At 40.7% G+C, this 16,205-nt stretch overlaps 1 protein-coding gene across 3 annotated transcripts in view; it reads left to right on the top strand.

The window, feature by feature from the left end:
* LOC138982710 (carbonic anhydrase 3-like) overlaps positions 1-16,205 on the top strand; it is a 46,334-nt gene that overhangs the window by 19,707 nt on the left and 10,422 nt on the right. For all 3 annotated transcript variants that reach the window (XM_070356037.1, XM_070356038.1, XM_070356039.1), the window contains 5 exons: positions 8,205-8,234; positions 9,046-9,219; positions 10,208-10,356; positions 13,513-13,605; positions 13,884-13,950. In XM_070356037.1, the coding sequence (XP_070212138.1) occupies positions 8,205-8,234; positions 9,046-9,219; positions 10,208-10,356; positions 13,513-13,605; positions 13,884-13,950 (513 nt within the window). The remainder of the gene's footprint in view (positions 1-8,204; positions 8,235-9,045; positions 9,220-10,207; positions 10,357-13,512; positions 13,606-13,883; positions 13,951-16,205) is intronic.

Raw genomic sequence — 16,205 nt, 5'->3', positions numbered from 1 at the left:
AAAGATTTAAATTGAAAAGAAAGAAACAATTTTTCAAGATCATGTCACGCCAGAAGCCTTTCTTGTCTGATTTTACTGATGATTATGATTAACCTGCGATGAAGTAAAATGTTAGGTAAATGAAGAAATAGATAAAAATGGAGAAGAAAAGAATTGTATGCCAATAAGACCGCCCAGATTTTCAAACTTTGCTTTGGGAGTGAGTGAACCCTGAGTGGTATCCACAAGATGAAATGCACGCCAGTTGACAGGCAAAGAGTGGTATCCACAAGATGTAATGCACGCTATTTGACAGGCAAAGAAATCGAAAGTAAGTCACCAGTACTGTGTCTTAAGTCAACCACTGACTGCACCAGAAAATCAAAATCAATCATTTCTTTTCAAATGAGCAGTGTTGCAAACATCTGTACATTTTATGAAATAATCAGGAAGTATTGTGACTTTGCAGCCAGCTGTCAGGCTGTGTCCTAGCCTGTATTGAACATCTTCTCAAATTCCTTTATATTAAAACAGTCATGTTAGTACTGGGACTGTATTCAGGTCACAACCACGTACAGTTGTGAAGTTTGTCTGCTTGTAAAAGCTCTTCTTTTTTTTACCCACAATCAGACATGAAGTGTTATTGTGTTGTAATGTTTTGTTCATTTTAAGATATTATTAAAGGTACTGAACTTGTCAAATCCAGGTGCACGGAGCCCCTGGGGCTTTTAGTCATACCTCAGGCAGCTATCCGTTAGAAGAACTACCAAGTTTCATTGACTTGCACCCAAAGAGTCAAGAACTGCGATTTTTTTACGAATTAATTTCGTACTCGGACCCGGCTGGTCTTGGCCTATTTTTGGATCTAAATTTAGATCAGGTAGATCACCACATCATGCACAAAAAGACACGTCACTAGCAAACTATGTCAGAATGCGATATTGGCGTCATGTAATACAACGCTTTCAAGTAATCCGCAGATAAATGTAAAATAAACACCCCTAAAATTCCACTTCCTCGCCTGAACTTCCAAAAGGAACTATCCAAGCTCTCCTAATATACAACTTGGCGTTGACCTATCCTTTCCCATTTCAGAAGTATCCTGTAAAAGCGCAATAGACTCGTGTAGGCCATATTTAGCGCAAGACATTACATGAAAACGACTGCATTAAAAAATATTGACATGCACACCAAACATGTTCAACCAGGACGCGTGCATACGACAACAAATAAAGCGCAATAGAATCGTGTAGGCCACATTTAGCGCAAGATATTACATGAAAACGACTGCATTAAAAAATATTGACATGCACACCAAACATGTTCAACCAGGACGCGTGCATGCGACAACAACAAAAGCGCAATAGAATCGCTTAGGCCATATTAAGCGGAATCGGAAGACATTACATGAAAACAACTGCATTCAAAATATTGACATGCACACCAAACATGTTCACAACACCCAAAAGCGTGCATGCAACACAGCTGTGCTCGACAACAATACCTGGTTTACCATCTTTGTTTCTCCCCTTGACCTGTGTTGTTGACATACACAACTGAATTGCATGCTTCTCTGGGAAACCTTTCCCATCAATAAACTTTTTTCTTTTTTTTCCAACACGTGTTTGATTTTTTGGGGTACATATATAACATGGCAATAACATCAGACAACAACATCCAACAACATCAGACAACAACATCCAACAACATCAGACATACAAGACTAGGCTATATGCATCTTCAAAACAAACAACGGGAAAGCACAATAAAACGTACAATCACAGGGACCATATTCAATACATTTCTAAATTATGTGAACATACTCTTCGTCTCCTTTCTTATCTGTCTATTTCATTGTTTTGTAAAACTACTCATAACAACAAAGTCCTGTTCTCTGCATAATTCATAATCTGAATTAAAAAAATAATAACAATCAACATATAAAATATCCTTATCTTGTTCAAGTCAAATAAGGATATGTAGATAAACAAACAATGTTTATGTCCAAGTACAAAATAAAAACATCCTTAAAGCTGTGGTCTATTTATGACTTTCCGGGGCTACGAGGTTGAAAAATAGGGACAAAATCATGTACAGATTTCTGTACAGCAAACACTACCCGAAACCCCACCCATACGGCGCGTATGACCTTGAGAGCTTCAGTCAACGCTTGAATTTTGCAGTGGTAACATCCGGTTTGCTCTCGAAGAGCTGAGCATAATTGTGAAGAAGGATCGAGCAGAAAAAATAAACGACTTGGCAGGGATTCGAACTCAAGGCCTCGGGGCCTCGAAATGTCGGGGCCGATGTCTTAATCGCTAGGCCACTTCGCCAGTGTTGTCAAAGATAAAAAATTGATAATTTTATATCATTCTACGCTTGAATTACCATTCATGCGTTGCAAAAACGTAAAAATTGACATTAAAATTTGCCTTTATTTGCAAACATGTTTCACGGAATCGCAGTACATGTTTACACCGGCATGCTACACAACATTCGCGCTATGCAAATAGCTGCGATATCTCTATTTACAACATGCAAGAAAATGACAAGAACAATAATTGAATCTCTCCAAAGCTCTGTGCAGTTGAAACCAGACATCTAAGAAATAGTTATACATGTATTCACTTCTGAACAATGGGCGGATAGAGATATAAATCATGCTGCTTCAAGAATAACATAACATGAATTCTTATAAATGTTTTTCCTTCTTTTTCTCAATTGGCGCAGTAGCCTAGTGGTTAGGACATGAGACACGAAGTCTCGAGGTCGAGAGTTCGAATCTTCGCCGGGGCGTTTATTTTTTCCCCTTGATCTCTCTTGAATAAAAATAATGATCAGTCTTGAGAGAGCAAACCGGATGTTATCCCTGCAAAATTCAAGCATTGACTGGATCTCAAGGTCATACACGCCGTATAGGTGGGGTTTCGGGTAGCGTTTGCTGTACAGAATTCTGTACATGATTGTATCCCTATTTTTCAACCTCGTGGCCCCGGAAAGTCATAAATAGACCACAGCTTTAACTTCATATTAACTCCAAAACCAAATTTCATCCTCACAAACTCAATCAAAAAAACATTCAATCATTTGACAATATCAGTGTCACGTTTCAATATCACACTAAGGTGATTATGTAGAGGTTACATGCCGAGTCTCAGTGATTATTAAAAATAATGGTCGAAGTTAGCGGATCATGAAAAATGCGAGCTTTAGCGAGCTTTTTCATGACCGCGAACTGAGACCATTATTTTTTTATAATCACTGAGACGAGGTGTGTAACCTCTTTATTCCTCCTTTCTTCAGTTATTCAAAGAAAAGAGGAGTTTTTTTGCGAAAGTTTGATCGAATCCTATTCACTCAACCAGTCAACCTGCGCAGGCGATCGATTAATGCGCGGTTGTATAGTTCCGTGCAAATCATTCCATTCTGTTAACACTTCTTGTCAGTTTTCCTATTTTGGACTAAAATCAAGTACACAGATATGCTGTTATTCTGCTGTGGCGGCAAAGGCAGATATGTAGAGGTTACATGCCGAGTCTCAGTGATTATCAAAAATAATGGTCGAAGTTAGCGGATCATGAAAAATGCGAGCTTCAGCGAGCTTTTTCATGACCGCGAACTGAGACCATTATTTTTAATAATCACTGAGACGAGGTATGTAACCTCTTTATTCCTCCTTTCTTCAGTTATTCAAAGAAAAGAGGAGTTTTTGTGCGAAAGTTTGATCGAATCCAAATCACTCAACCAGTCTACCTGCGCTTGCGATTGAATAATGCGCGGTTGTATAGTTCAAGGAAAATCAATCAATTCTGTTAACACTTCTTGTCAGTTTCCCTGTTTTGGACTAAAATCAAGTACACAGTTATGTTGTTATTCTGCTGTGCCGGTAAAGGCAGATAGTGTGTGTTCTGGTCATGTTTTGGTATCGCTTAGGAAATGTTCTTTCTTCGAATGGGACAAGCAGACGAACTTTTGCACCCGTGTTCCAACGTTAAAAACTGTATGAAGTTCCGTTTTCTGGGGCAAAATAGTGTATGAAACCGCTGTATGTTCTTTAAATTGATGCGATGTTTGAATTTGGTTGCGTGTGATCTGTTTATAAAATGAAATATTGTCAAAAACTAACCGTCGGATTGCAGTCTCTTGTCCAAGCAACTCAGTTCAGAAAATTTGGAAGGGGAACTACTCTTGTCGTACGAGAGTTACTTGCCTTGGGAGTTTGCGTGCACTCATAAGAGATCTAAAGCGAGTTTCTCTGCACTGATCGTTAGATTTGGATTTAGAAAACAACCAAACTCATAGATTTTATATGGAGATTAATGTGTTCAAGCCTGTAGTTGCCAGTTTAAATGCAGTATGTTTGTATTGTTTAGTCTGGAGATGTATATTTCGTACATTGGAGCCTTCGGAACTTTTCAATCGCTAAAGTAGTTCCCTCAAAGTCTAAGTCATCAACCTGTGAGCTATCGAGGATTCAGGCCCGTTGTTGGGTGAGTGATTTTGGTTGTTGGGTAAGTTACCGAAAAATAACTAGCCCTGCACCTTTACAGAGAGAAAGAAGCAGAGGGGGGAATAATGTGTGTTCTGTATATGTTTTGGTATCGCTTAGGATAATGTTCTTTCGTCAAATGGGACTAGCAGACGAACTTTTGCACCCGTGTTCAAACGTTAAAAACTGTATGAAGTTCAGTTTTCTGGGGAAAATAGTGTATGAAACCGCTTTATGTTGTTTAAATTGATGAGATGTGTGCATTTGGTTGCGTGTGATCTGTTTATTAAATGAAATATTGTTGAAAACTGACCGTCGGATTGCAGTCTGTTGTCGAAGAAACTGAGTGAAAAGAAGGGGAACTACTCTTGTCGCTAGACAACGTATGAGTTACTTGCCTTGGGAAATTGCTTGTGATGAACGGTTTGAGCACGGCAGATCTAGATTCAGAAAACAACCGAACTCATGGATTTTATATGGAGATTCATGTGTTCAGGCCTGTAGTTGTTAATTTAAATGCGGTATGTTTGTATTGTTTGCTCCAGAGATGTATACTTCGTACATTAGAGCGTTCGGAACTTTTCAGTCGCAAAAAGTAGTACCGAAACAGAACAACTTCTCAACCCATTGCACTATCGAGGATTCAGGCTGTTGCTGGGTCGTTATTTGTTTGGTTGCTGGGTCATTATCTAAGAATAACTACCCCTACAAGTTAACAGAGGTAAAGAAGCAGAGGGGGGAATAAGAACGGTTAGTTACTTAACTAACTAACCACACCACGATCCACTCTCGCAGTCATACAAATAGATAGAATCAACAAAAGTATAAAAAAAACGCTGGCGCTGGACCCGAGTACTCTTCAGACTGGCTCGCTCCCCCAGTATGAAAGTTTTTGTCTTGTGCACGTGGATTTAAAAAAAAAAAATATTTTACACAATTAAAAAAATTATTAGAGTAAAATAAAACATTAAAACGTTCATAATAAACAATAGTAAACAAGAATTTAAAAAAATAAAAATAAAAAAATAAAAAAATAGACCGCCCATGCCGGGAATCGAACCCGGATCACTTGGATTAAAAAAATAAAATAAAAAATTTTATTTATTTTACACAATTAAAAAAATTATTAGAGTGAAATAAAACATTAAAACGTTCATAATAAACAATAGTAAACAAGAATTTGAAAAAGAAAAAAAACCAAATAGACCGCCCATGCCGGGAATCGAACCCGGATCACTTTGGCCATAGACGGACGTGCTACGACAACTTTACTATAGTTGTGCGCCTTGAATCACTGTGTGTATCTGTCGCTCTCTCTCTTTCAGTCTCACCGAGACCAAGCACTGTATTGTAGTTTCTTTGCCGAGATCAAATTCCCACCAGCTGCGGCTGGCTTGAAAATCATGCTTTTCTCGTCACTGCGTGACGTGTTCGGCTCAGCTGCCTTTAGTTCAGTGACTGGCTGTTCGCAAAGCGACCAGCCTCCCACCGCAAAAACTCCCACCGTTAAGAGTGGCTTTTGGGGTTTATTTCGCATTTAGGTCCCAGGTAACATTATGAAGTTTTAATACGATCAATCGGACCTATTATCAAGTTAGTGTATCAACTTTTGAACGAACTGCGCCCAGTAGTTTCCCAGCAATAAGCTGTTAAGTCGAGACAGACACACACACACACACACACACACACACACACACACACACACAATTAAAGTCTGTTGGACCCTAGTACTGCGTACTCGGGGATAAGTTTCAGACGCCTGTTTATGTAATATCACGCCACCTCCCTCGAGACTTAACTCGAAAAGATGTTCTTTTTACGTTCTAAACGTAAAAACAAGTGGTCACTGACAAAAATGCCAGTTAAAGTACAGAAAATAATAACACGCTGATCCCGTGTATAGTTAAGAAATATAGCTGTCTGCCTTAAAGTGCTGGTTTTATGCAGGTGTCACACACCCCACGTCGTCACCACTCGAGTATAATCATTAATAGCACAGATGACTTGGTGGTAAGGGTGCAAAAAACATGGTGCAACTTAGCTTTTTGCCACTGAGTGGGCGGCCCGTAATTAGTCTGTAGTCTCCACAACTGCTCCGTTGAATGTAGTGCCGGTTAGCGTGGCAACGAAGCAGGGAACAGTGGAGACATCAGGCACCTCACTCAGTCGCTGAAGGTCCTCCCGTAGTCTACCAGAAAAAGTAGAGTTGTAGCTGGTAGGACGGCGACAGCGACAGCAAATCACCAGTATAGCAGGTTAGCAGGTTACAGCAATGCCGCGGACGACCTGGTTACAGCATCCCAGCGTAGCACGTAATAGAATACGTTGGCAGTAACAGAAGGCTGCAACAAAAAGCATTGGTGCACTAAACATGTCATGCTTCCCATCACTTTTAAACATGTCACCCTGACATATTTCATGGAGCACGTGGGCCTGCACAAACGGACTTTTACAACAACAAATCAGCTATTTTCCTTCCTTCTCTCCATATCTGCAAAAACCATATACAGATTAGTATTTTAGCGTCACAAAGAGCAAATTATGCGCTACCTGGAAAGAACAACAGAGAGTATTTCATTCCACAAACACAGACTCGTCAACAGCGTTAAATAATGATTTATTACCTCAACAGCCTTATGTAGGTAGCTCTCTTTTAAGCGAATCCGCTTCCTTTCGAATGACTTCTGTCCGTCACAGAAATACCGTCATCCTCCTCTCGCGCTGAATCCTTAATGCGGTGAAAACGCACAGCGGAGAAACCTTGACGCCCCGACTGTCAGCCAGCATGTATACCAGTGAGAAGGTGGTCTGTCCTTGTAGTTCCTTTTAAGCCCCACCGGCGAGCGGCATGGCACGTTGATATACAGTGAAGTATTTAAAACGTGTTGAAGACCATCAAACTTGTAGGAGAATTACGACACCGACGCTTCTCTCTCGCTGCTGAGTTTCGAGTGTGTAGTTAATATGTCTCAGACAGACAACCTTGACAAAATCACGTGACTCACCTTGTCACATTCCAAGTTCAGCTATCGCCAGTTTTGCCCCGACAGCAGAAATCACCCACGTGAAATCCGTGCGACACGAAATTCCCGTGTTTGCTATGCTCGGTCAGCTAAAACCCAGCCGTTGACAGAAAGCACAGGCGCTTTCTATCGCAATTGACCAAGAGAAGGCACCCCACAGAGTGACACTTTCTCGATCCATGTCACTAAATCGTGACAATCAGAGGTTTAAATGGATACCACTCCAGAAAAAAATTATTGCACGTAAAATTACTTTTACTTAAATATTCTTTATACTTAAATATTAAGTATTCTACCAAATACCTTTTTCTCAAATCTCTTTTAAATGCAGCCAGTGTAGGAACAACTTTTGCATACTTACACTTATAAATACAAAATGTTGGCATTTAATCCCAGCAATAAACTTACTTACGCAAAACTTGGATGATTATGTTCGTTGAAGCGTGTTCCTCACACTGGGCTCTAGTATCCGTCAAATACTAAATTAAGTTTAAAAAAAAATAGATACATAGCTCTCACAGATGTGTTAAAAGGATGCTGACGGGTATCTAAGATTAATGGGGGATTGGAAACGTGCCCATGTCACAAAGCCACTACTCACTAATGGACGTGCTAAACTGAATGACTTTTATCATTAGTTTATCCTAGGAGGCAGCGTAAAATCCACTTACATGTTGGTGTTTTAAATTATTTTTTTTATTGTGTTTGTTTAGGTGATTCCTGGACCTACAAAGGTAATCATGGTAAGTTACGGATCTTCACTCACTTTCTGTCTGTCTTTCTGTATATCTGACTGTCTGCTTCCACCTGTGAACGAAAACAATAGATCTACACAGAAAATGCTCCAGTTCTCTGTCGGCCTATGTCTGTCTGTCTTTCTGTCTCTCTCTTTGTCTCTGCCTCTGTCTCTGTCTCTCTCTCCGTCTCTCTCTCTCTCTCTCTCTGGTATGTTTTCTTTGTATACAGTTGTTCATTATCGGAATTATGGTTTATTGTGACAAAATCACGAAGATTTGGCTCTGTAATACATTGTTTTGCTGAGCTAATGTATTGTTGGGTTACTTTCCGTTTATCTTCATTGCTTTACACCCAATTTTGAACACTACCTTATGATCTACAATGCTTCTACATAATGCGCTTCATGTACATAAACTTATATGTTCTACCATTAATGTTTTTATGTAACCTTTTTTTCCCTAGTCATAGTTATAGTAAAATAGTTTAGTCCCTCTTTAGGGCGAGGGCCAGATGCAAAAAAGCATATCTATGCTTATTCTTGTCACCCTCGAAAAATAAAGATTTGTCATTGTCATTGTCATTGTCATTGTCATTGTCATTGTCATTGTCTCTCTCTCTCTCTCTCTCTCTCTTTCTCTCTCTCTCCCTCCTTTTTGTGCTGGATTAGTTCTGTTTGTCCATCTCTCTGTTTGTCTATAGGCCGTCTGTTTTCGCTTTCTTGTAGACTTCCATAGTGCAATCACTAAAAACCTACCTCTTATGGATTTTGTATTCTTGATTTTGGAATGGTAAACTGTTACGGATTTCCGCGGGCAGGCGTGAGCCATTGGGCGGAGCTGTTCAGCAGGAACTGCGCCGGCAAGTTCCAGTCCCCTGTCGACCTGAGCCCCATGAGCATGAAGAAGGACAGCAAGCTAGGTGACTTCACCTTCACCAACTTCGACGATGTCACTGACGTGGTACAGGAGCTATGGAACAATGGACACACCGGTACGTCACACGCACAAAACACAATACTAATAACTGTTTTTACTTGTGTTCTCTGTATTTTAAAATTCATGAATGTCAATTGAACACTTTGTAAATTGTATTAGTTTCTTTCGATGTTGTATTATTTGATTTTGAATTGTGTACAGAATAATTTATTTATGTATGTTTCTGTGAGGCGCTTAGAACTGTGTTAGGACTTGCGCCATATAAATATCCTGATCATTATTATTATTGGTGTCTTGCCCAGTCAAAACGAGAATTTGCCTTAATGTTGCAATTTCATAGACAGTCTGCGAAAATAAAGACTAACACATTTGACTGGTGGTCCATATTAGAAGCCTCGGCGCCTAATGTTAACCAGTGAATAGGCCGTTTGCTGCCCTACATGCCAACCGGCATTACGGGCAGTAGGTAAGTAAGAAGAGGCCGTTATGAATCACTGTAACAAGCCAACTATACTTCAAATAACACGATACAAGTCCGTATGCAGTTCAGATTATTTCAAATGTGAATTAAGATAATATATATATACTTTGTTGCCTTCCCTGGATTGTCGGATGCAATAAGGAGCAGAACACATTGGACTTATACGTGTGCTGTTCTGTACAACACTTTGGTTTGGGTAGGTTGGTTGGTGGCTGGGTGGCTTGTTGACTCGGTTTGAATTTGCATGGACAACCCAAGTTTCTCATTCGTATGAAAAAGCTTCATATAAACAGAGGTGGGGGGGGGGGGGGGGGCAGAAGGGGGAACTCGGGGGAGGCATTGTGCAATTCTTGGCCTAACTATGGAGATGTCTGGGTGTTTTTTTGTTGTTGATGGAATTTTTTTTAAAGTATGAATTTGAGTATAGGCTACTGGTGTGTGTGTGTGTGTGTGTGTGTGTGTGTGTGTGTGTGTGTGTGTGTGTGTGTGTGTGTGTGTGTGTGTGTGTGTCAACCTTGTTATCTTTCCCTCAAAACAAGCTTATTGTACGTCATTGTTGCAGCCCAGGTGAGCTACCTGTCTGGTGACCTGAGAGTGAATGGGGGTGGGCTGCGCAGCGAGTACAAGGTGCTGCAGTTCCACTTCCACTGGGGCAGCGACAACACGCAGGGCTCTGAGCACACCATCAGCGGTGTACCCTACCCCATGGAGGTAGGCATACAGTAGATCTAACACAGCCACGCGAACAGTAATTCTTATCAGAGGTTCACTGTAGATCTAACTCGTCCATTTTTAGAGTAAATATCATCAGTGGTATACTGATCTAACACCTCCACGTGTACAGTAATTCTTATCAGTGGTATACTGTAGATCTGACCCCTTCATGTGTAGAGGAAATCTCATCAGTGGTATACTGATCTAACACCTCCACGTGTACAGTAATTCTTATCAGTGGTATACTGTAGATCTGACCCCTTCATGTGTAGAGGAAATCTCATCTGCAGTATACTGATCTAACACCTCTATTTTTAGCTTATGCTGTAGATCTGACCCCTCTATTTGCAAAGTATGTGGAGGTTACATGCCGAGTCTCAGTGATTATTGAAAATAATGGTCGAAGTTAGTGGATCATGAAAAATGCGAGCTTCAGCGAGCTTTTTCATGACCGCGAACTGAGACCATTATTTTTAATAATCACTGGGACGAGGTGTGTAACCTCTTTATTCCTCCTTTCTTCAGTTATTCAAAGAAAAGAGGAGTTTTTTTGCGAAAGTTTGATCGAATCCAATTCACTCAACCAGTCAACCTGCGCAGGCGATCGATTAATGCGCGGTTATATAGTTCCGTGCAAATCATTCCATTCTGTTAACACTTCTTGTCAGTTTCCCTGTTTTGGACTAAAATCAAGTACACATATATGCTGTTATTCTGCTGTGGCGGTAAAGGCAGATATTGTGTGTTCTGTTTATGTTTTAGTATCGCTTAGGATAATGTTCTTTCGTCAAATGGGACTAGCAGACGAACTTTTGCACCCGTGTTCAAACGTTAAAAACTGTATGAAGTTCAGTTTTCTGGGGAAAATAGTGTATGAAACCGCTTTATGTTGTTTAACTTGATGAGATGTGTGCATTTGGTTGCGTGTGATCTGTTTATAAAATGAAATATTGTTGAAAACTGACCGTCGGGTTGCAGTCTGTTGTCGAAGAAACTGAGTGAAAAGAAATTTGAAAGGGGAACTAACCCTTGTCGCTAGACAAAGTATAAGAGTTACTTGCCTTGGGAATTTGCTTGTGTTGAACGTTTGTGCACGGCAGATCTAGATTCAGAAAACAACCGAACTCATGGATTTTATGTGGAGATTCATGTGTTCAAGCCTGTAGTTGTTAATTTAAATGCGGTATATTTGTATTGTTTGCTCCAGAGATGTATACTTCGTACATTAGAGCGTTCGGAACTTTTCAGTCCCAAAAGTAGTACCGACACAGAACAGCTTCTCAACCCATTGAGCTATCGAGGATTCAGGCTGTTGCTGGCTCGTTATTTGTATACTGCAGATCTAACCCCTCTATTTGCAAAGTATACTGCAGATCTAACCTCTCTATTTGCAAAGTATACTGCAGATCTAACCCCTCTATTTGCAAAGTATACTGCAGATCTAACCCCTCTATTTGCAAAGTATACTGCAGATCTAACCTCTCTATTTGCAAAGTATACTGCAGATCTAACCCCTCTATTTGCAAAGTATACTGCAGATCTAACCCCTCTATTTGCAAAGTATACTGCAGATCTAACCTCTCTATTTGCAAAGTATACTGCAGATCTAACCTCTCTATTTGCAAAGTATACTGCAGATCTAACCCCTCTATTTGCAAAGTATACTGCAGATCTAACCCCTCTATTTGCAAAGTATACTGTAGATCTAACCCCTCTATTTTCAGCGTATACTGCAGATCTAACCCCTCTATTTGCAAAGTATACTGTAGATCTAACCCCTCTATTTTCAGCGTATACTGCAGATCTAACCCCTCTATTTGCAAAGTATACTGTAGATCTAACCCCTCTATTTTCAGCGTATACTGCAGATCTAACCCCTCTATTTGCAAAGTATACTGTAGATCTGACCCCTCCATGTGTAGAGTCAATCTCCTCTGTGGTATACCCTACCCCATGGATGGATGTTGACTCTAGATGTGACAGCTCCACGTTTATACAACTGAACCTGTTTGTATAGACCACTCAAGTGTCCGACCTACAGCGGGCGTTATAGACAGGTGGTCCCTATAGAGAGATGAATTATCTGTAAGAAGAAAGAGGTCATCATGGATCGGTTTGGATGGTCATTGCAGGCAGATTGTCCTTATCCAGTGAAAGTCGCAAGGCCCGGTTTGACTTAGTAAATCTCATTGGCAAGTATTATAAAGACTGTCCTGTGGATACCGTTTAGGGCTGACCTGAATATTTTTGTTATGATGTTTACATTTAGTCAAGTCTTTACTAAATGTCTTAACATAGAGGGGGAATCGAGACGAGGGTCGTGGTGTACGTGTGTGTGTGTGTGTGTGTGTGTGTGTGTGTGTAGAGCGATTCAGAGTAAACTACTGGACCGATCTTTATGAAATTTTACATGAGAGTTCCTGGGAATGATATCACCAGAAGTGTTTTTCATTTTTTCAATTAAATATCTTTGATGACGTCATATCCGGCTTTTTGTAAAAGTTGAGGCAGCACTGTCACACTCTCATTTTTCAATGAAATTGATTGAAATTTGGCCAAGCAATCTTCGACAAAGGCCGAACTTTGGTATTGCATTTCAGCTTGGAGGCTTAATAATTAATTAATGACTTTGGTCATTAAAAATCTGATTTTTTATAAATCGATCCAAAAACAATTTTATCTTATTCTTCATCATTTTCTGATTCCAAAAACATATAAATATGTTATATTTGGATTAAAAACAAGCTCTAAAAATTAAAAATATGAAAATTATTATTAAATTTAAAATTAAATTTCCGAAATCGTTTAAAAAACAACTTAATATTATTTCTTGTCGGTTCCTGATTCCAAAAACATATAGATATGATATGTTTGGATTAAAAACAAGCTCAGAAAGATAAAAAACAAGAATAGAGATACAGAAAAGCGTGCTATCCTGCTTAGCGCAACAACGACCGGGCTATTCTGGATTGTCAATTTCACTGCCTTTGCCACGAGAGGTGGACTGACGATGCTACGAGTATATGATCTTGCTGAACAAATGCAGTGCGTTCAGTTTCATTCTGTGAGTTCGACAGCTTGGCTAAATGTTGTATCATCGCCTTATGCGACTTGTTTTTATTTGTTGTTGGCTAAATCTGTCCTCTTGTGCAGATGCATGTGGTGACCTACAACGTGCACTACGACAACTTCACCAACGCCCTGAACTACGCGGACGGTCTGGCTGTTCTCGGCGTGTTCTTTGAGGTATTCACTGCTACTGTGTGTGTGTGTTTGTGTGTGTGTGCGTGCGTGTGTGTGTGTGTGTGTGTGTGTGTGTGTGTGTGTGTGTGTGTGTGTGTGTGTGTGTGTTAGGGTGTGTGTGTTTGTGTTTCAGTGTATCTGTGTGTATGCCTAAGGTGTGTGTGTGTGTGTGTGTGTAGGGGAGGGGGGGGGGGGGTGAGTACAGGCTGCTGCTCGGTGATGCATGTGTTTTTGTCTTTGTCTTGTGTGGAGTTGTACTAAATGACCGTATATGTTTACAGGTCGGAAACTTTGGGAACTGCGACTTTGACACACTCACGAAAGCGTTGCCGTCTGTCAAGACGCCAGGTTAATTATTATTTTCTGTCGTCCGTCTAGAGATTCACAGAGTGAAGGTTTCAATACACTTGTTTTAGTCTCAAGTCTGTTTTGTCTCTTTTGTGTGTAAATGTACATAAAATCAAAGTTATGAAAAAAAGAAATAATTGTATTGATTGAGTGTAATTTGTAGAGTGTTCGTTGTTATTTCGTTGTCATTTCGTTGTCAACGTCTTCTCGGCCTCACGTCGTTTAAAAAAAAACCGAGGCAGATGCGTTTGTGATGAGGCCGTTTATTTTAAAACCATTTATATGACTGGAAAGGCCATCTATTCCCCTACCAATACAGCAAACAGATTGATTGTGCATGAGGTAGCGTCTAAACAGTAGAACCTACAACACAGACGCCGCCATAATCAAATTCACACAAACAAGGTTCCCGCGTTAAAATCGATACAGCTAAAACAGAACACGTTTTTTTATGTGATGAAATAAAAATCAAATTTTCACCCAAAAAGGTCAGTTTTAGTCTCCTAAACATTTCCTGACAGCGAACAGGCAAAATGAAAGGCTTCTAAGAAAAATGACACCTACACCATTCAGCTTGTCATAGCGTCATTGCTAGACAAGAAGAATGACACCTACACCATTCAGCTTGTCATAGCGTCATTGCTAGACAAGATAGGAGAACAAAACGAAAAGTTTTGGATACAAAATTCGTGCCCCACAGCCATCATTTCAGAATTTCTGGACAAAGTCTTTCAGCCACTGGTCGCTAACCTGCCTACGTACATTAAGGACACAGCCCATACATTACAACTCCTGAATGATTTCCAGTTCCCACCAGACAGCCCCAATCGCTTCATCTTTACAATGGATGTCACGGGACTTTACACCAACATACCTCATGCTGAAGGCCTCAGAGCGATACAACACTTCCTGAGTAAGAGTACTCTGCAGATTGACCCCACCATCGTCGTCCGTCTCACGGAACTGGTGCTCACGCTGAATGCTTTCTCCTTTGGAGAACATCACTTCGCCCAAACCAGAGGGGTTGCCATGGGAACAAAGATGGGACCTAACTACGCATGCCTTTTTGTGGGTCATCTGGAAGAACAGATTTTCCTAGCCTACAAAGGTCCTTTGCCAACACTCTTCAAACGCTTCATAGACGACTGCTTGGGCATCGCCGTCTGTTGCAAAGAAGACCTCCTGGAGTTCATCAAATTTGTTGGAGATTTCAACCCTGCGATCAAATTCACGCATGAAATCTCTGAGTCAATGCTGCCTTTCCTCGACATACAGATCTCCATCACTGACTCAAGGAGCCTTGAGACGACCGTTCACTACAAGGCAACTGATTCCCACTCCTACCTTACGTTCACATCAAGCCACCCCAGAGCTACTAGAGAGAGTATACCATACTCGCAATTCTTGAGACTACGCAGACTGTGCAGTACAGAAGAAGAGTTTGACCAACAAGCACAAAGGATGGTGTCTTTCATGAAAAATCGTGGATACCCAGATAACATTGTCACTGAAGCCATGTCTAGAGCTAAACACGTTCCTCGACGCAAAGCCCTAGAAACCACAGCAAAAGACCAGTCCCAGGACAGAACCATCTTGACACTAGTGTACCATCCACACAACATTATTGTCAAAAACATTCTGTTGGATAACTTTGCAATCCTGCAGAGAGACTCCAAACTGAAAGATGTCTTTGCTAAACCCCCACTGGTAGCGTATCTGAAAGACACCAGTCTCCGTGACCAGTTGGTTCATTCCAGCTTCCAACCTTCCAGTGAACAAACACCTGGAAACAGATGCTGTTTGAAGCCCAAATGCAAAGCTTGTCCCTTCCTCAACACCACCACCACCACATTCAACGGACCAAGTGGTAACTCATTCACGATCAGATCAAGCTTTACCTGTCAGTCCACCAACGTGGTGTACATCATCACATGCAGTCAGTGCAACAAAATGTACGTTGGTGAAACCTACCGTACACTGGCTGAAAGACTGGAGGAACATGTGAGAGCGGTTAGGTGCCAAACGGACACCCCAGTGGGAAACCATTTCAACAGTAACTTTCATCATCTGCAGCACATGGCCATCGCTGCTGTGTGGCAGAACCACACCGATGTTGTGCATCGCAAATTTCTGGAGACAAACTTGATCATGAGGCTAGGAACAACAAAGCCTCTTGGTCTCAACATCAGAGAGTAGTGACAACCCTCGTCAAAGACATCCCAGGAGAGAGAGAGAGAGAGAGAGAGAGAGAGAGA

Source organism: Littorina saxatilis, linkage group LG12 (assembly GCF_037325665.1).
Source record: "Littorina saxatilis isolate snail1 linkage group LG12, US_GU_Lsax_2.0, whole genome shotgun sequence".
In the NCBI taxonomy this organism is placed as follows: Eukaryota; Metazoa; Mollusca; class Gastropoda; order Littorinimorpha; family Littorinidae; genus Littorina; species Littorina saxatilis.
Note: the sequence above shows the minus strand (reverse complement) of the source record. Positions and strands in the feature narration are given on the sequence as shown.